The sequence below is a fragment of the Papio anubis genome, chromosome 11 (genome assembly GCF_008728515.1).
Source record: "Papio anubis isolate 15944 chromosome 11, Panubis1.0, whole genome shotgun sequence".
NCBI classification, from domain to species: domain Eukaryota; kingdom Metazoa; phylum Chordata; class Mammalia; order Primates; family Cercopithecidae; genus Papio; species Papio anubis.
The window spans coordinates 69699120-69719371 of record NC_044986.1 but is presented as its reverse complement, the minus strand read 5'-3'; the positions used below and the strand labels follow the sequence as shown (position 1 = coordinate 69719371).

General features: G+C 40.4%; 2 protein-coding genes across 5 annotated transcripts in view; one reads left to right on the top strand and one right to left on the bottom strand.

The window, feature by feature from the left end:
• Nucleotides 1-4038, bottom strand: part of FAM149B1 (family with sequence similarity 149 member B1) — a 78405-nt gene extending 74367 nt beyond the window's left edge. For both annotated transcript variants that reach the window (XM_003903780.2, XM_009214704.1), the window contains exon 1: nucleotides 3784-4038. In XM_003903780.2, coding sequence (XP_003903829.1) covers nucleotides 3784-3830 — 47 coding nt within the window. In that variant the 5' untranslated portion in view covers nucleotides 3831-4038. The remainder of the gene's footprint in view (nucleotides 1-3783) is intronic.
• Nucleotides 4039-4071: 33 nt separating this feature from the next.
• Nucleotides 4072-20252, top strand: part of ECD (ecdysoneless cell cycle regulator) — a 57450-nt gene continuing 41269 nt past the window's right edge. For 2 of the 3 annotated variants that reach the window (XM_009214707.2, XM_021943377.2), the window contains exons 1-7: nucleotides 4072-4303; nucleotides 8219-8436; nucleotides 11610-11727; nucleotides 15480-15567; nucleotides 15682-15860; nucleotides 17712-17904; nucleotides 19727-19855. In XM_009214707.2, coding sequence (XP_009212971.2) covers nucleotides 8232-8436; nucleotides 11610-11727; nucleotides 15480-15567; nucleotides 15682-15860; nucleotides 17712-17904; nucleotides 19727-19855 — 912 coding nt within the window. In that variant the 5' untranslated portion in view covers nucleotides 4072-4303; nucleotides 8219-8231. The remainder of the gene's footprint in view (nucleotides 4304-8218; nucleotides 8437-11609; nucleotides 11728-15479; nucleotides 15568-15681; nucleotides 15861-17711; nucleotides 17905-19726; nucleotides 19856-20252) is intronic. The other variant, XM_003903778.4, reaches the window with a different exon arrangement.

The window sequence follows — 20252 nt, the reverse complement described above, 5'->3', positions numbered from 1 at the left end:
GGGAGGCTGAGGCAGGAGAATGGTGTGAACCCGGGAGGCGGAGCTTGCAGTGAGCCGAGATGGCGCCACTACACTCCAGCCCGGGCAATAGAGTGAGACTCCCTCTCAAAAAAAAAAAAAAAAAAAAAAAGAAAAGACAAAAGGATAAGGAAGATAGATGAAGCAAACATTTTAACTTTGTCAACTGTTGAATGTGGGGTGACAGGTAGTTCATGATACTATTCTCTATATGTTTATGTTTGAAATTTTTCATTAAAAAATGTTAAGCTGGCCGGGCGCGGTGGCTCAAGCCTGTAATCCCAGCACTTTGGGAGGCCGAGGCGGGTGGATCACAAGGTCAGGAGATCGAGACCATCCTGGCTAACATGGTGAAACCCCGTCTCTACTAAAAATACAAAAAACTAGCCGGGCGCGGTAGCGGGCGCCTGTAGTCCCAGCTACTTGGGAGGCTGAGGCGGGAGAATGGCGTGAACCCGGGGGGCGGAGCTTGCAGTGAGCCGAGATCGCGCCACTGCACTCCAGCCTGGGAGACACAGTGAGACTCCGTCTCAAAAAAAAAAAAAAAAAAAAAAAAAAAATGTTAAGCTGTATGTTGAAAATCAATCCTTTCCCAAACTCTCTTCAACAATTATAATTTTTAATGGTTAGGTAGAAAACTAAAGTTACTGCTTCAAAGCAAGTTATCATTATTATAACATCTAAAGTAAAAATTGCTTTGAATTTGCTCCCATTCAGATACATTTTATCTTCATTATCTTCATTATTCACTTCATCTTGACTCCAGTTACAGAATCATCTTTTGGGCCTTATAGGGAGTATCAAATCAACAATCAAGAACAAGTAGGCCAGGTGCGGTGGCTCCACATCTATAATCCCAGATGTTTGGGAGGCCAAGGCAGGCAGATCGCTAGAGTTCAGGAGTTCAAGACCAGCCTGGGGCGAAACCACATCTCTACTAAAAAATACAAAAATTAGCTGAGCATGTAGTCCTGCAGTTTGGGAAGCTGAGGTGGGAGAATCACTTGAACCTAGGAGGTGGAGGTTGCAACTGAGCCAAGATGGCACCACTGCACTCCAACCTGTGTGACAGAGAACTCTGTCTCAAAAAACAAGAAACAAAAAACAAAAAAAAAAAAACCAGAAAGAAAACTGGTATAACTATCCTAGTTAATAATAATTCTGGTCCAATAAGTGCCTATCATTTTTTTCCATACAAGATTTTTTTAAAACTTTCAGAATGGTTGGAATTAATCATAAAAGCAGATTTTCAGCTAAACCTCAGTCACTTTATTGAGAAACGACTGTTTAAGTAGAAACAACACATTCCAAATCTAAGAGATGACTGTTTCTTCTTCCTAGTTCCCAAAGAGTTTACTAGGAACTAAACTGCTACCATGTAGATATCTTGTTCCTTAATAAATAATAAGCTTCTAAAAGGCAAAGAGAGGTTTCAGACTTATTTTCTTTGTATGCCTATTGTATCCCAAGTAAAAGTGGGAAGGGACAAGGAAAATACCATTTATTGAGAATGTATGTGTGTCAAGCTCCACACCATCATTTTATTCTTATTTTATTTATTTTTTTGAGACAGAGTCTTGCTCTGTCACCCAGATTGGAGTGCAGTGGCGTGATCTCGGCTCACTGCAACCTCTGCCTCCCAGGTTCAAGTGATTCTCGTGCCTCAGCCTCCCAAGTAGCTGAGATTACAGGCATATGCCACCATGCCCAGCTAATTTTTTGCATTTTTAGCAGAGACGGGGTTTCACCGTGTTGCCCAGGCTGGTTTTGAACTCCTGAGCTCAGGCAATCACTCACCTTGGTCTCCCAAAGTGCTAGGATTACAGGCGTGGGAGCCCACACCATCATTTTAAATAAGCTTTTGGATAAGGTCTTATTCCTATATTACAGAAATGAAGCCTCAGTGATGTGGTAATTTGCCTAAGTCACGTGGCTGGAAGAGAGCCTAGTCAGAAACTCAAGAATGACTCAAAATATCATGCTTGCAATTATCATGTATGTGTATGATAATTAACAATATTTAATCAATACATTTAATTAAATTTAATTAGTTAATATTTAATACATATTAACGCTTAATAGTTAATTAATATATTTATGGTTGCTAAAATTACATAGCTAAATGAAGAGAAAAAGTTAATATTTAATTAATAAATTCACTTATAGTTAATATGTAATTAATATATTTATGGTTGCTAAAATTATATAGTTCCATGAAGGAAAAAAAATTGAAATTTGGGGTTAAAACCCAAGCTCAACTCCTGAGTTTTTTGGCTATATAATCTTAAAATGTGTAACATTTCTGATATAATTTCACCTCCTGAGAGGCTGAAGATAATCATACTCATTTTACAGAGTTGTTAAGAAGATCAAAAAGTGAAGTCAGCTGGGCATGGTGGCTCAAGCCAGCACTCTGGGGGGCCAAGGTGTGAGAATTGTTCGAGTCCAGGAGTTTGAGACCAGCCTGGGCAACATAGTGAGACCCTGTCTCTACCAAAAAAAAATTTTGTTTAAATTAGCCAGTTGTGGTGGTGTGCACCTGTAGTCCCAACTACTCGGGAGGCTACATTGTGAGGATCACCTGAGCCTATAGGTGGAGGCTGCAGTGAGCAAGGATTGCACCACTGCCCTCCAGCCTGGACAACAGAGCAAGACCATGTCTCCAAAAAAAAAAAATAAAGTGAAGGCCCTTTTGGAATAGTAAAGCATTAATAAATGTTTGATACTATTATTACTTTCTAAATTATTATACAACACTTTAATCAGGGTAGGGGATGGATCTTTTTTATTATTTATTTATTTATTTAGAGACGGAGTTTCACTCGTCACCCAGGCTGGAGTGCGATGGCGTGATCTCCGCTCACTGCAACCTCTGCCTCTCAGGTTCAAGTGATTCTCCTGCCTCAGCCTCCCAAGTAGCTGGGATTACAGGCGCCCGCCACCACGCCTGGCCAATTTTTGTTTTTGTATTTTTAGTAGAGATGGGGTTTCGCCATGTTGGCCAGGGTGGTCTCGAACTCCTGGCCTCAAATGATCCGCCCGCCTCAGCCTCCCAAGGTGCTGGGATTACAAGTGTGAGCCACAGCGCCCGGCCGTGGGGGTGGATCTTTTTAAAGCCAGAAATATTTGCTCTCTAAAGTCTCAAAAGCAAAACTGATCTTTATGGATTCTGGTGCTTAATTGCAGAGGTGGGGAGGCAGTATGTGTGATGGTTATGACCACAGGCTTCAGCATCAGATCGACATCAGGTTTGTACCTCTCAGCTCTACCACCTTCAAGCTGTGTGATCTTTGGGATGCTACAACCTTTAATTCTGGGATCTTTATCTGTAGAATGTGCAAAATAATGTTCCCAAACTGATATCATTGATAGGAGTGATCAAATGTATGTAAATAGCTTTGCACAGTGTCAAGTGAGCACTTTCCTGGAGCCCTCAGGAACTAAGCCTTAATAGCTTAGTTATTAAGCTATTAATAACTTCTCGAGCTATCGTGGCCATTAACAATGGGACCTGAAGCACTGCGGATGCTACAAATGCTTCAGCGGACCCAGTGCCTGAGTTCAGGAATTACAGACCAAGGGCGACACGCCCTCAGCTGGAGATGGAGGAAGAAGGGGCAGCGTCCAGCAGGGCAGAGAGGAGAGAATTCCGAAGAAAAATCTCTCCCCAGCCCTGGGAAAGGAAAGGAACGAAGGACTGGTCAAGGAGGGTCCCCAGAGCGCCCGCGGCCCGCCCCGGCTGGGGTGGCTGAGCAGTCCACTCACAGCTCCAAGCTCTGTGGCACCGTCTTCCTACTGTATCTGGAGATCATCCTCCTCCTCCTCCTCCTCCTCAGCCGCGGCCGGGGCGGGCACGCTAGGGTGGGGGCCTCCGGGCCTGGCCCTCCCGCCAGCTCCGGCCCGGCCCCCTCCCGCCACCTACCGGCCCCGTCTTGCCCCGTCGCCTAGACTCCGAGCCGCCACCTCCCCAGTGTCCCCACCTCTCCAGTTCTCCGACCTCCCCGCCTTGCCGCGGGGGCGGAAGTGACGAAGGCACCCGGGCACCCGCAGAATGCTCTCACCGACGCACAGCAGTGACGACACACAAGGTTCCGGGGACTGAGCGGGTTTCAGGCTTTCAGGGTTTCTGCTGGCCACAGGTCCCGGGCAGGCGTCGGGACAGAGCCTGATCCAGGCTTCGGCGGCCTGTGGCAGCTCTCGATCAGCTCTCGATCAGCTCTCGGAGTCGGAGAGGCGGCTAAGGAAAGGTGCCACAGCAGAGACGCGCAGGAGAGGCCCTGGAACCGTAAGATAAATTGGCTTCATTTTGTTAGATGGCAGGAGGGAGCCTAGACTGGATAAGGAGCACTAGACTCCAAGTCAAGCCCCTGCTGCTTAGTCGCTTCTCTTTCTGTGCTCTGGGTTTTCTCATATGTACAGTGAGGCATTCACCTGAGTAGTGATCATAGAGTCCCTTCAAGTTCTGACACCAAATTCTGCATGATGAGGTGTGTTTGGCGTTACGGGGTGAATGGGTAAAATTACTGTCTGTCCCTCTGCGTTGAAAGGCAAAATGATGATTTGGCCAGACTGTGGTGAGTGGGTGTCTGGATAGAAGAAGTAGGTTCCTTATGAATCTCTTAGAAAGCTGAGTAAGATTGGAATCGTGGAGTTAGGGTGGTGCATCCACCGCGGTTCCTTCCTTTACCAAGCATCACCTGGCAGCAAGAATAAACTAGTACTCTTATTTAGGAAAACCCTTAGAAAATTAAGAGATAAGTAAGGAAAACCCCTAGGAAATTAAGAAATATCAATGCGACCTCCGTCAAAATACCAATGACATTCTTCACAGTCATAGAAAAAAGATCCTAAAATTTATATGGAACCACAAAAGACCCAGAATAGCCAAAGCAATCCTGAGCAAAAAGAACAAAACTGGAAGAATCACATTACCTGACTTCAGATTATACAACAGAGTTATAGTAACCAAAACAGCAGGGCACTGGCATAAAAAGAGGAACAGAATAGAGAACCCAGAAACAAATCCATATGTCTGCAGTGAATTCATTTTCAACAAAGGTACCAAAAACATACATTGGCGAAAAGATAGTCTCTTCAATAAATGGTACTGGGAAAACTGATACCCATATGCAGAAGAATGAAACCAGACCCACTACCTCCCACCATATACAAAAATCAAGTCAAAATGGATTAGAGACTTAAATCTAAGCCCTAAAACTATGAAACTACTAAAAGGAAATATTGGGGAAACTCTCTAGGACATTGGAGTGGGCAAAGATTTCCTGAGTAATACCCCACAAACAGAGGCAACCAAAACAAAAATGGACAAATGGGAGCACATCAAGTTAAAAAGCTTCTACACAGCAAAGGAATTAATCGACAAAGTGAAGAGAGAACCCACAGAATGGGAGAAAATATTTGCAAATTACCCATCTGACAAGGAATTAATAACCAAAATATATAAGGAGCTCAAACAACTCTCTAGGAAGCAGTCTAATAATTGATTAAAAATTGGACAAAAGCTCTGAATAGACATTTCTCAAAGAAGACATACAAATGTCAAACAGGTTTATGAAAAAGTTCTCAATATCATTGATCATCAGAGAAATGCAAGTCAAAGCTACAGTAAGATAGCATCTCACCCCAGTTAAAATGGCTGTTATCCATAAGACAGGCAATAACAAATGCTGGCAAGGATTTGGAGAAAACACTGTTGATGAGAATGTAAATTAGTGCAATCACTATGGAGAACAGTTTTGGAGATTCCTCAAGAAACTAAAAATAGAGCTACTATGTGATCCAGCAATCCCACTGCTGGGTGTTTACCCAAAAGAAAGGAAATCAGTATATTAAAGAGATATCTGCACTCCCATGTTTATTGCAGCACTATTCTCAGTAGCCAAGATTTGGAAGCAACCTGTGTCCATCAACAGATAAATGAATGAAGAAAATGTGGTACATACACACAGTGGAGTACTTTTCAGCCATTAAAAAGAAAAAATGAGATTCTGTTATTTGTAACAACATGGATGGAACTGGAGATCATTATGTTAAGTGAAATAAGGCTGGCACAGAAAGATAAACTTTAAATGTTCTCACTAATTTGTAGGAGCTAAAAATGAAAACAGTTGAACTTATGGAGATAGCAACTAGAAGGATGGTTACCAGAGGCTGGGAAGGGTTGCAGAGGGTTGGTGGGGGAGTGGGATGGTTAAAGCGTACAAAAAAATAGAGCAAATGAAAACTAGTATTTGGTAGCACAACAGGGTAACTGTAGTAAATAATATTTAATTGTACATTTAAAAATAACTAAAAGTTCAGATGAGAGCACGTCCTAGCTACAAAAATTTTTTTTTAAATAAAAATAACTAAAAGAGTATAATTAGATTGTAACACAAAGGATAAATGCTTAAGGCGATGGATATCTCATTTACCTTGAGGTGCTTAAAATTTATAATTTATACCATTTTATACCTGTATCAAAATATCTCATGTACCCCACAAATACATACACCTACTATGTACTCTTCAAAATTAAAAAAGAAAAAAAAAGAAAAACAGCACTGTGGGAGGCCGAGGCAGACGGATCACAAGGTCAGGAGTTCGAGACCAGCCTGGCCAATATGGTAAAACCCCATTCCTACTAAAAATACAAAAATTAGCCTGGCGTAGTAGCAGGCACCTACAGTCCCAGCTACTCGGGAGGCTGGGGCAAAAGAATCGCTTGAACCTGGGAGGCAGAGGTTGCAGTGAGCTGAGATCTCACCACTGCACTCCAGCCTGGGTGACAGAGCGAGACTCCATCTCAGAAAAAAAAAAAAAAAACAGAAAAGAAAGATATACCTACCATCCCATGAGACTTGAAAAAGGGGCAAATTTAGGACAGAGGTAAGATGACAGGACACGAATGTTTTGTAGTTCTCTACACCATACAATGTTCATAAAAGAAAGAAATGTACATTCTGCAGAGCAAGATAGATTATGCTTTAGAGTTTAAGTAACAAAATTTTAAAGCAGGGAGAGATTTTAGAGATGGTAGATAACTTATCCTAAATTAAAGAAAAAAACCCAGAAAGAGAAAGTGAAGTGTCCACAGTGGCACAGCTAATTAGTGGCAGAACTGGGGTTTTTGATATAGTATGTAAACAGTGGATATTAGTGCAGTGTTTCTCGAAATATGTTACACATACCACTGCTAGTACAAGGGCAAACATTAAAAATTTCATTCTTCCAAAATAGGAAAAATATAAAAAATAAAGATTTTATTCTTACATACGTATTAATTGGGGAATGTGATACTGGATTTCTGTTCACTGTATTATATCAAGGTTTCCTTGTAACGTAATTTTAAAGATAAAGTTTTAAGTGTAAAGTGTCACTAAAAATAATATTAGGCCAGGTGCAGTGGCTCATGCCTGTAATCCCAGCACTTTGGGAGACCAAGGCGGAAGAACTGCTTGAGCTCAGGAGTTCTAGACCAGCCTGGGCAACATGGCAAAACCTTGCCTCTACTGAAAATACACAAAAAAATTAGCTGGGCATGGTGGCACACACCTGTGGTCCCAGCTACTTGGGAGGCTGAGGTAGGAGGATGGCTTGAACCTAAGAGGTGGAGGTTGCAGTGAGCTGTGATCATGCCACTGCACTCCAGCCTGGGCAACAAGAGTGAAACTCCAACTCAAATAAATAAATAAATGAAGTTTAAAACATTAAATAAATATTACTGTAGGTGGTGTGTGGTCAAGGCAAAAACCATGATGATGGTATGTGGCTAACTAAATTTTATTTATTATTTATTTATTTATTTATTTATTTTAGATGGAGTCTTGCTCTGTCACCCAAGCTGGAGTGCAATGGCATGATCTTGGCTCATTGCAACCTCTGCTTCCTAGGTTCAAGTGATTCTCCTGCTTTAGCCTCCTGAGTAGCTAGGATCACAGGTGCCTGCTGCCACACCCAGCTAATTTTTGTATTTTTAGTAGAGACGAGGTTTCACCGTGTCAACCAGGCTGGTCTGAAACTCCTGACCTCCAATGATCTGCCTGCCTCAGCCTCCCAAAGTGCTAGGATTACATGCCTGAACCACTGTGCCTGGCCTAACTAAATTTTAGAAAACAGTGTTCATAGAGTCATCTAAAAGAGTTCAGATGTTACTTCTGCATTGTTCTATGTGGTTTATATTTTGGAACTTTAAATGTAGTTTTCAAAGAAGAATGGAAGAAACCATGAAGCTTGCTGCAATGGAAGACACAGTGGAGTACTGCCTGTTCCTGATACCAGATGAATCAAGGGACTCAGATAAACACGAAGAGGTTCTTCAGAAGTATATTGAGAGAATAATGACCCGGTTTGCACCTATGCTGGTCCCCTACATCTGGCAGAATCAGCCTTTCAATCTCAAATATAAACCTGGGAAAGGTAAGGCTCTTTTACTTGTGTGGATTAATGTGACTTTTAATGTTATCCTGACAACAGTGATGTGTATGTGTAATAGTCCACACTTCATTCAGTGTTGGCAGGAAGAGATTAATGCACTAAACTTTTTAGGTAAGTAATACTTGTCTATAATCAGTTAGCCATAAAGCTTTGTTTTTAAAAAAAATCATATTAATGAAAACTTTCTAAATCTGCCTTAGGAATTAGCACATACTAAACATTATTAAACTCATGGCTATTCTTTTGAACTTTAGTTACTATACTATGCATAATGTATCTAAGTATCTATACTAAACAGTTACAGGTATCTGGCTTTAATTATGGTTCCTTTTTTGCTGTTACTCAGTATTCCTTATGTTGATGTGTTGAGTAGGCTGCCTTGTTTCATATAGCCATTTTGGTGAGGATCTGAGTGGCTCTGCCCGGCTTATAAAGATAAATAATTGGGCTTTATGGCTAATATTTGCCACTTATAAGCATTTTGAGGTTTCTTCATTGCTTCCCTGTGTTGTTGGTGCTTGAGATCTGACCTCTGGCAAAATATGGCACTCTGTCCTGTTATGAGAAAAACCCAGAATTAAAGTAGAAGGGAGCGGAGAGACCAAAGAATCACTCGGACAGGTCTATCTTAGCAAGTAGATGAGTTTATTAGGACTTACAGACAGGACACTCCTGGGCAGCATCAGGACAGCTCCAGAAATCTGCCCCACCTCCCATCTTTAAGTTGCTTGTAAGCTAATTTTTTGGCTCTTTGCCTACTGTGTATAGCAATGATACTGTTTTCCTTGGTATGTTCCCAGCTATGCCCTGCAATGTTTGGGTTCTCAGGACCTGCTACTCTGCTGGGCATGATGGCTTTGGCTTGCCAGCTGGCCTTCGAAGTTTAAGCAGCAGACATATACCCTTAAGTAGCCTGGTGGGGAACTGGTCACACTACAGTTCTGTCATTTCTTATAGTTTTATGAAAATAAATCATGGGTAGGTGACCAAGTCTCTCTTTACACAGTGACTTATGTGAGGTCTTATTTAGGATCAGGAGCCTGGCATCTTGTGATACCATCACAAGATACCCCCATGTATACATCACAAGTATACATCACTGTGATACTCTCAGTTTAGTGCTTATCTCTTATCTTTTGGCTAGCAATTGCTACATATCTTCCCTACTGTTAATTTTATTGAACTCTTATTCGTTGACATACATATGATATTTATTGACAAGAACACTGTCACATTGGTGCAGCACATCTAAAACCAACCCTTTCTCTGTCTCTAGAAAACCATTTTTACTGTTTTCTTATCTTGTTTAATGGCATTGCCATCCACCCAGTTATCCAAGCTAGTCAGTAATTCAAAATCATAATCAGTTCCTCACTTCACCATGTTCAGTCAGATGCTAAATCCTGAATGCTTCTAAAATATGACCCCTTCTCTACATCTATTTGGCTTCAATGTAGGCCCTCTTTATCTCTACATTTAAAAAACGACAACAGCCTCCTAACTTACCTCTCTGGTTCCTGTCTTTCTAGTTCCTCACACTGTTGCCAATTACGTTTGTAAAACAAACTTGATTGTGTCACTCTCCTGCTTAATATCCTTCAGTAGATGAAATTTAAATCGAAGTCTAACATAGACAAAAACAGTTACTTTAATTGTATTCTCTAGTTGAAGAAACTTGAGATCTGGGGTGGGGAGAAGAAGAGTTGGTTGGGCTGTTCTTCTACCTATTGTTTGCCATGGCAACTCTTGAGACACTCTGTAATGCACTTGTTTGACCTTCATTCTGTTAATGTGGGATATTACTGTACATTGATTTTCATGTGTTGAACCATCCTTGCATCTCAGGAATAAATCCCACTTGGTCATGGTGAATAATCTATTTAATGTGCTGTTGAATTCAGATTGCTGATATTTTGTTAAGAATTTCTGCATTGATATTCATCAAGGATATTGATCTACAGTTTTCTTATATTGTCTTTGTCTGGCTTTGGTGTTAGGGTAATGCTGGCCTCAGAAGGGATTTGGGAATTCCCTCCCCTTTATTTTTTTGGAAGATTTTGAGGATTGATGTCAAATTCTTTAAATGTTTGGAAGAGGTCCGCAGTGAAGCCAGCTTTTCTTTGTTAGGAGCTTTTGGATTATTGATTCAATCTCCTTACTAGTTATAGATCTGTTCAGATTTTTGTATTTCTCATGATCCAGTCTTGACAGGTTGTGTATTTTTAGGAATTTGTCGATTTCTTCTACATTATCCAACTTACTGGTATACCATTGTTCATAGAATTATATCTTTCTTGTTTCTATGACATAAGTTGTACTGTCTCCTCTTTGATTTCCTATTTTAGTTTTTTGAGTATTTGCTCTTATTCCTGGTTAATCAAGTTAATAGTTTGTCAATCTTTTCAAAAAAACCCAACTCAGTTGTTTTGTTTTTCTGTTATTTTTTCTGGTCTCTATTTTATTTATCTCTGCTGTAATGTTTATTATTTTCCTTATGCTAGGTTTGGGTTTAGTTTTTATTTTTTGTTTTGTTTTGGTTTTTTTGAGGTATAGGTTGTTGATTTGAGGTCTTTCACACCTACAAACTTCCTTTTTAGCACTGCTTTCACTGAATTCCTTAAAGTTTTGGTATGATGTGCATTCATTTTCATTCGTCCCAAGATATTTTCTAATTTCCCTGTGATTTATTCCAAGAGTGTGTTGTTTAGTTTCCATGTATTTGTGAATAGTGCACATGTTTGAAAACTTGTGCTCCATCCAAATCTAGTGTCGTGGTATTCCCAGAATACTCTATACATACATACTCTGTACAGCATGCCTTTGTGCCTTTGCACATGCTTTTCTATTTTTCTGGAAAGCTCACCTCTTGTCATTCCTCCAGGCAAGCATAGCACAGATATCCCTTCCTTTATACTCACATAGGCCTTACTGCATACCCCTGTTCTAGAGTTCATTATCTTGTTTTGAGATCATTTGGTTGTCTTGTTTTACCCTGAGCTCCTCAGGAGTAGGCTTCTTCTTCAGGAGTGCAACCCCTGCTCCCTAGTACTTAGAGCAATCAGTCAATGAATGTTTATTCTATTGAATGATTATGTGCATTTTATTTGCAGTAACAAATTTATCTGGTTACATGGTTGCTTTTCTCTTGTTTTTAGGAAGTGTTCCTGCTCATATGTTTGGCGTGACAAAGTTTGGGGATAATATTGAGGATGAATGGTTTATTGTTTATGTAATAAAGCAGATCACAAAGGAATTTCCAGAGTTAGTAGCAAGGTATTGTAGTTATTTTAATTATTCTAAAAGAATTCTATTACTGAAACAGTGTGACTACATTTTTATATATTTAGTAATTTATTTTTCTCCTGTAGTCTGCTGGAAATTGTACAGATTTGAAAAGTATCTGTGCTTTTTTTTTTTTTTTTTCTGAGACAGAGTCTTGCTCTGTCGTCCAGGCTAGAGTGCAGTGGTGTGATCTTGGCTCACTGCAGCCTCCACCTTCCGGGTTCAAGCGATTCTCCTGCCTCAGCCTCTCAAGTAGCTGGGATTACAGGCGCGTGCCACCATGCCTGGCTAATTTTGTGTTTTTAGTACAGACAAGGTTTTACCATGTTGGCCGGGCTGGTCTTAAACTCCTGACCTCAGGTGATCAACCCACCTTGGCCTCCCAAAGTGCTGGGATTACAGGCATAAGCCACCATGCCCAGCCTTATCTGTATTTTCTTTCTCTTCTCTTGTGACTTCCTTTTCTTGAGAAAGAATTAAGGTAGTATCAAAGAGTTCAACTTCCAAAAGATTTCAAATAAAACCTACTTATTTTAGGTTTTCTTTTTAAAATTCTAATTATGAAAAAACAAATACATGTGGTAAACAAAATTCAGATGATACAAAGGGTTCTATTGCTCTGCTTCCCAGAAGTAATCACCATTAAATTCCTTATGAATCTTTGAAAAATAAAATTCCATTCATACACATACATACATATTTCACGTATTTTTAAATGTGTATTCCTGTACTAGACCATAGCTATATTTTTTGAGAACTCATACACAGAAACAATTTAAAGAGAAGTCAGTGAACAATCGTATAGGAAGCTAAGTAGGTAACACCGTTAAAAATGGGACCCGAGTTTTCTGTAATTACCATGTATTGCCAGCAGAGGGCGTTCCGCCCACTTATATTTTATCCTAGTTTTCCTAGTCAGCACCCAAATTCTGATCTTTTTTTACCCAACCAACCTCTTTCCCAACAGAACAAAAGAGAAGGGGGAAAAAGAAACCTTTGAAAACTTAGTATTTAAATTTTAAGCATACATTAAAGTAGAGAGAATGAACCCACATGTTCCCATTATCCAGCTTCAACAATTACCAACTCATGGTCTTCATTATTTGATCTGTGGCTGTCATTTGATCCTTAAATACTTCAGGATGTAAATCTAAGTGATAACTCATTTTATCTTTATCTTTAAATACATTTATTTAAATTTTTAAAATTTTTAAGTTTACTTATTATTTATTTAGTTTTTTAAAGACAGGGTCTCACTGTTTTGCCCAGGCTGGACTTGAACTCCTGGGCTCAAGCCATCCTCCTGCTTCAGTCTCCCGAGTAGCTGGTACTACAGGCACATGCCACTGTGCTTTATTTTATTTCATTTTATTTTATTTTTTTGAGACAGCGTCTCACTCTGTTGCCCATACTGGACTGCAGTGGAACAATCTCGGCTCACTGCAACCTCTGCCTCCTGGGCTCAAGCGATTCTCATACCTCATCCTCCTGAGTAGCTGGGGCTATAGGCGTGCACTACCACACCTGGCTAATTTTTGTATTTTTTGTAGAGACAAGTTTTCACCATGTTGACCAGGCTGGTCTCAACCTCCTGACCTCAAGTGATCCACCCGCCTCAGCCTCCCAAAGTGCTGGGATTACAAGTGTGAACCACTGCACGAAGGCTATTTTTAAAATTGACAAATAAAAATTGTGTATATTTATTATGTATAACATGTTGTCTTGAAATACATATATATTGGCCGGGCACGGTGCCTCACACCTGTAATCCCAGCACTTTGGGAGGCCGAGGCGGGAGGATCACAAGGTCAGGAGATCGAGACCATCCTGGCTAACAACAACAACAACAAAATACAAAAAACTAGCTGGGCGAGGTGGCGGGCGCCTGTAGTCCCAGCTACTCGGGAGGCTGAGGCAGGAGAATGGCATAAACCCGGGAGGCAGAGCTTGCAGTGAGCTGAGATCCGGCCACTGCACTCCAGCCTGGGTGACAAAGCGAGACTCCCGTCTCAAAAAAAAAAAAGAAATATATATATATTGTATGATGGCTGAATTGAGCTCATAACATACATTACTTCACATACTTATTGTTTTGTGTATGGTGAGAACATTTAAAATCTACTGCCTTAGCAAGTTTCAAGAACACAATACATTGTAGACCTGGGGCGGTGGCTCACGCCTGTAATCTCAACACTTTGGGAGGTTGAAGCAGAAGCATCACATGAGGTCAGAAGTTCCAGACCAGCCTGGCCAACATGGTGAAACCCCATCTCTACTAAAAATACAAAAAATTAGCCAGGTGTGGTGGCCCATACCTGTGGTCCCAGCTACTCGGGAGGCTGAGGCAGGAGAATCGCTTGAGCCCAGGAAGTAGAGGTTGCAGTGAGTGTGATTGCACCACTAATTCTAGCCTGGACGACAGGGTGAGACTCTGTCTCAAAAATAAAATAAAATAATAAAAATAGAAGTATAGAGCTAGAACGGTATATAACAGTATAGAAAATATGCTATGTCTTGTGTAAAACAGGGAGAAAATATAAATATATATTTATATAGCTAGATTATGTGTAAGCAAACTCTAGAAGGATATACAAGAAACAGTAGTGATGCGTGTAGGGTTGAGCAGATAGGGACAAAAGTAGGAGGAAAACTTTTTCATTTTGCAACTTTTTTTTTTTTTTTTTTAGACGGAGTTTTGCTCTTGTTGCCCAGGCTGGAGTGCAATGGTGCGATGTCGGCTCACCGCAACCTCCACCTCCCAGGTTCAAGCAATTCTCCTGCCTCAGCCTCCCGAGTAAGTGAGATTACAGGCATGCGCCACCATGCCTGGCTGATTTCTTTTCGTATTTTTAGTAGAGACAGGATTTCTTCATGTTGGTCAGGCTGGTCTTGAACTCCTGACCTCAGGTGATCCGCCCACCTTGGCCTCCCAAAGTGCTGGGATTACAGGCATGAGCCACCATGCCTGGCCATGTAAATTTTAATATATATTTTTAAAAATTTAACCATGTGAATGTATAACCTATTTTTAAAAGTAAAATTTAAAAAAGTGTTGCCGGCCGGGCATGGTGGCTCACACCTGTAACCCCAGCACTTTGGGAGGCTGAGGCGAGTGGATCACTTGAGGTCAGGAGTTTGAGACCAGCCTGGGCAACATGGCAAAACCCTGTCTCTACTAAAAATACAAAAATTAGCTGGGCATGGTGGTGGGCACTTGTAATCCCAGCTATTCGGGAGGCTGAGGCAGGAGAATCGCCTGAACACAGGAGGTGGAGGTTGCAGTGAGCCGAGATCACACCACTGCACTCTAGCCTGGGTGACAGAGCGAGACTCCGTCTCAAAAATAAGAAAAAAAGTGATGCAAATGAGTCAGAAATAATTATCTTTTCAGGCCCAAATAACACCTCCTACATGAAGGCTTTTCTAATCTCAGCTATATGTTTTTTTTTTTCTTTTGGAACCCTATAGTACTTTGTATATTTTCATATTTTTGTCTAATATTTCTTTATGTAAATTGCTTATCTTCTCTCCTTATCTCTACCTTCAACTCCTCCTTACAATCTTATTGTCTCCTTCAGTGCTTAATGTTATCTTAAACATTTTGCTTTCTTATAGCCATCTGCACATAGTACCTATTCAAATATTTACTAAGATGAAGAGGAAAATGTATTAGAATAAAACTGTTCTGGTTACTAGCAGATATGTGCTTTTTGAATGCAAAATTGGAAATTTTCTTGCATTAGGATTGAAGACAATGATGGTGAATTCTTGTTAATAGAAGCTGCTGACTTTCTCCCTAAATGGTTGGATCCTGATAATAGCACCAATAGGGTAAGTATACACAAGTTTAGAAAATTTATAGAGATGAAATCATGCTGCATTACATTCATATGTACCTACAGTTTGCCAGTGCCCACTATGAAAATTAAAATGTACCATTTGCAGGTATTTTTCCACCATGGAGAATTGTGTATTATTCCTGCACCAAGAAAACCTGGAGCAGAATCTTGGTTACCCACCACACCTCCAACAATTCCACAAGCATTGAATATCATCGCAGCACATCCAGAAAAAATACTTGCTTCAGAATCTATACGAGCTGCTGTGAGTAGGCGCATCAGAGGGTAAGAAAAATATCACTTACATTGCTAATTAAGGAACCTTTTGGTTTCGTGTAGTTCAGTCTTTCTTTGATTTTTGTTTGTTTTCCTTAAAGCTCTGTTGGAGTTGATCAGTCTTTCTTTGACTGTAAAATATCTTTCACCTAGATTAATGCTAATTTTCATTTTGTCTTCATTCTTCTTTATGGAATAGACTAATACATTAAACTTAGAGATTTTAAAGTCGGGAAATAGATACATCTTTAAATTCCCATTCAGAAGTGTTACAATCTTGTCCCAATATTTTTGCATTTATACACCTTAGATATTGTGGCTAAGTATTAGCTATATCCATGGGTAAAAAATTTGAGACCTTTAAAAATAGAAACTTCCTGGACCTAGAGCGGTGGCTCAAGCCTGTAATCCCAGCACTTTGGGAGGCTAAGTGGAGGGCAGATCATGAGATCAGGAGTTCAAGACCAGCCTGGCCAACATAATGAAATCCCATCTCTACTAAAAATACAAAAAAAAAAAAAAAAAAAAAAAAAAAAAAGGCGGGACGTGATAGCAGGTTCCTGTAATCCCAGCTACTTTGGAGGCTGAGGCAAAGAGAATCGCTTGAACTCGGGAGGCGGAGGTTGCAGTGAGCTAAGATCGCACCACTAGACTCCGTCTCAAAAAAATAAATAAATAAATAAAAAGTAGAAACCTAATGGAGCCCAAACAAGGTGCTCAGGTTTTTTCTGTTGTTTTGGGTCTATATATGGGATTCTTTGACCTATGTCAGAATTCTTTGACCTATGTCAGCTTTATTTAAAGCTGAAGTTTTATTCAGAAAAGAAAGTCTTAGCTTAATAACATATTAGTTCATCCATTCAAATTTGGGTGCCTATTAAATAAGTAAGCACCATTCAGGTATTAACAATACTAAAAATCTTTTTGGCCGGGTGCAGTGGCTCACGCCTGTAATCCCACCACTTTGGGAGGCCAAGGCTGGTGGATCACGAGGTCAAGAGATCGAGACCATCCTGGCCAACATGGTGAAACGCCATCTCTACTAAAAATACAAAAAATTAGCCGGGCATGGTGGCAGGCCCCTGTAGTCCCAGCTACTGGGGAGGCTGAGGCAAGAGAATCACTTGAACCCAGGAGGTGGAGGTTGCAGGGAGGCGGAGGTTGCAGTGAGCCGAGGTTGCACCACTGCATTCCAGCCTGGCGACAGAGTAAGACTCTGTCTCAAAAATAATAATAAATAAAAAATAAAAATCTCTTTTAGCTTCAGCATACTTTGCACCATTATTTTAGAAAAATAAACTCTGATTTTATGTTTATTCCAAAGTATAATTGGTTTTTTTGTTTTGTTTGGTTTTGTTTTGCTTTTGGGGTGGAATTTTGCTCTTGTCACCCAGGCTGGAGTGCAGTGGTGTGATCTCGGCTCACTGCAACCTCCGCCTCCCGGGTTCACGCAATTCTCCTGCGTCAGCCTCCTGAGTAGCTGGGACTACAGGCATGTCCCACCACACCCAGCCAATTTTTTATATTTTTAGTAGAGACGGGGTTTCACCATGTTAGCCAGGATGGTCTCAATCTCCTGACCTAGTGATCCACCCGCCTCAGCCTCCCAAAGTTGTTTTGTTTTTATTGAGCTACCATAATCCCTTTTCTTTATTTTCCATTTCTTCCTACTTTTTTCTTTCCCTCTCTTCTTTCTTATAGTATTAAGTGTATATACAGTATCTTTTTTCATCTCTCTTGTCACTCTCTACATACTGCTCTCAATGAACAAAGAGAAGATGTCAAAAAGAATGTGAATGGTATAAGAATTCTAGGTATTTATATACTGTAAAATGAAAGTAATTATGTTACCTGTCCCAGGTACCCAGAAAAAATTCAGGTCTCCCTTCATCGAGCACACTGCTTCCTTCCAGCTGGCATTGTGGCAGTGCTAAAGCAGCGCCCCAGATTGGTGTCTGCAGCAGTCCAGGCATTTTACCTACGAGACCCTATTGACCTGCGAGCCTGTCGTGTTTTCAAGACATTCTTGCCTGAAACACGAATAATGACATCGGTAAGATTCCTATCTTGGTCATTTAGTTTCTCTTACTGGAAACAGAGTTGAAACATTATTATTTTTCTCTTTTTACATTTCTCAGTGCTCAGTGAATGAAACATTATTTTAATTGTTCTCTAGAAAGAAAAAGGAAATATTCTGTTTCTTCATAGCGTGTTAATATAGGTTGAATATTCCTTATCTGAAATGCTTGGGACCAGAAGTATTTCAGATTTCAGATTTATTTGGATTTTGGAATATTTGCATTATACTTACTAGTTGAGCGTTCCAAATCTGAAAATTCTGAAATCTCAAAACTTTGAGCATATCATTGGGACTCAAAAAGTTTTGGATTTTGGAACATTTTAGATTTCAGATATTTACATTTGGGATGCTCAAACTATACACATTTTTTTCTTTTCTTGCACCCAGTGAAGGAAATTTTCAAGAGACCTGCCTCCCCATTTTATACTCAATGTTTCATAGCTATTTTTGACCATATTTTTCTATTTCTGTAATTATTTCCTTTTTTTTTTTTTTTTTTGAGACAGAGTCTCACTTTCTTACCCAGGATGGAATGTAGTAGAGCCATCTTAGCTTACTGCAACCTCTGCTTCCTGGGCTCAAGTGATTCTCCTGCCTTCTGAGTAGCTGGGATTACAGGCACCTCCCAACACGCCCAGCTGATTTTTATATTTTTAGTAGAGACAGTGTTTACCATGTTGGCCAGGCTGGTCTCAAACTCCTGACCTCAAGTGATTCAGCCATCTCAGCCTCCCAAAGTGCTGGGGTTACAGGCATGAGCCACCATGCCCGGCCTAATTATTTCCTTCTTGACAATAAAACATTTCATCTCTTCCAGGGAATTAAGAATTATTCTTGGCCAGGCATGGTGGCTCACACCTGTAATCCCAGCACTTTGGGCGACCAAGGCAGGTAGATCACTTGAACCCAGGTGTTTGAGACCAGAGTGGGCAACATAATAAACCCCATCTCTACAAAAAATAAAAAAATTAGCCAGCTGTGGTGGTGGGCACCTGTAATCCCCACTACTTGGGAGGCTGAAACAGGAGAATTACTTGACCCCAGGAGGTTTGGGAGATCACCTGAGGTCAGTAGTTTGAGACCAGCATGGCCAACATGGTGAAACCCCATCCCTGAGGCTTCAGTGAGCCATGATTGCTCCACTGCACTCCAGCCTCTGTAACAGAACAAGACCCTGTCTCAGGAAAAGAAAAAAAAAAAAGAATTATCTTTATCTTCCACCCATTTAATTGCTGTATAATATAACTAATGATAAGAATTTTACTAGTGATTACTAAAAAGTAGAGTACATTTTTTTTTTTTTTGCAATGGAATCTTGCTGTGTTGCCCAGGCCGGAGAGCAGTGGAGCAATCTCGGCTCACTGCAACCTCCACCTCACGGGTTCAAGTGATTCTCCTGCTTCAGCCTCCCGAGTAGCTGGAATTATACAGGCATGCGCCACCATGCCTGGGTAATTTTTGTATTTTTAGTAGAGATGGGGTTTCACCATGGGCCAGGCTGGTCTCAAAACTCCTGACCTCAGGTGATCTGCCCACCTTGGCCTCCCAAAGTGTTGGGATTACAGGTGTGAGCCACCATGCCTGGCCAGCAGTAGGGTAAATTTTATGGTATGTGAGTTGTATCTCAATAAAGCTGTTACGAAAAACAAGTAGGCAGTGAATAGGTTGAATTTTCTTTGCATTTCATATGAAGATGAAGCTTATAAATGGACTTCTTATTATATTTAACTGTGAAGTGATATTCACAATTTTAATTTCAGGAAAAGACTCATGTATTTTGTGTCTTGATGCCCAGGTCACATTCACTAAATGTCTATATGCACAGTTGGTGCAACAAAGGTTTGTGCCGGACCGGCGGAGTGGATACAGGCTGCCCCCTCCATCTGATCCCCAGTACCGAGCCCATGAATTGGGCATGAAATTGGTAATATTGAACCAGAACATGTTGTTTTCTTTTTTTATGTAAATGGGCTTTTAATAGAACAGTGGCACAATATAAAAAGTCCGGAAATACACCGTTTATGTAAGAATGCAGTAAAATGTGGCATTTCAATTTAGAATGAAAAAAATGGATTACTTAGTAAGTGATGATGGGACAAGTGTAAAGTCACCTGAAAAATTGAAGTTGATTCCCTAACACCTATACCAAAATAAATTCCAATTGGATCAAATATTTGAACATAAAAATTAAAAGTATAAAATTTGAAAAAAAAAAGAGCCTTTTATAATTTGAATAGGAAAGGCCTTTCTATGCATGACTTGAAACCGGAAGCTATGAAGGGAAGACTGATAAATTTGATTTTGCAAAAATTAAGCATTTC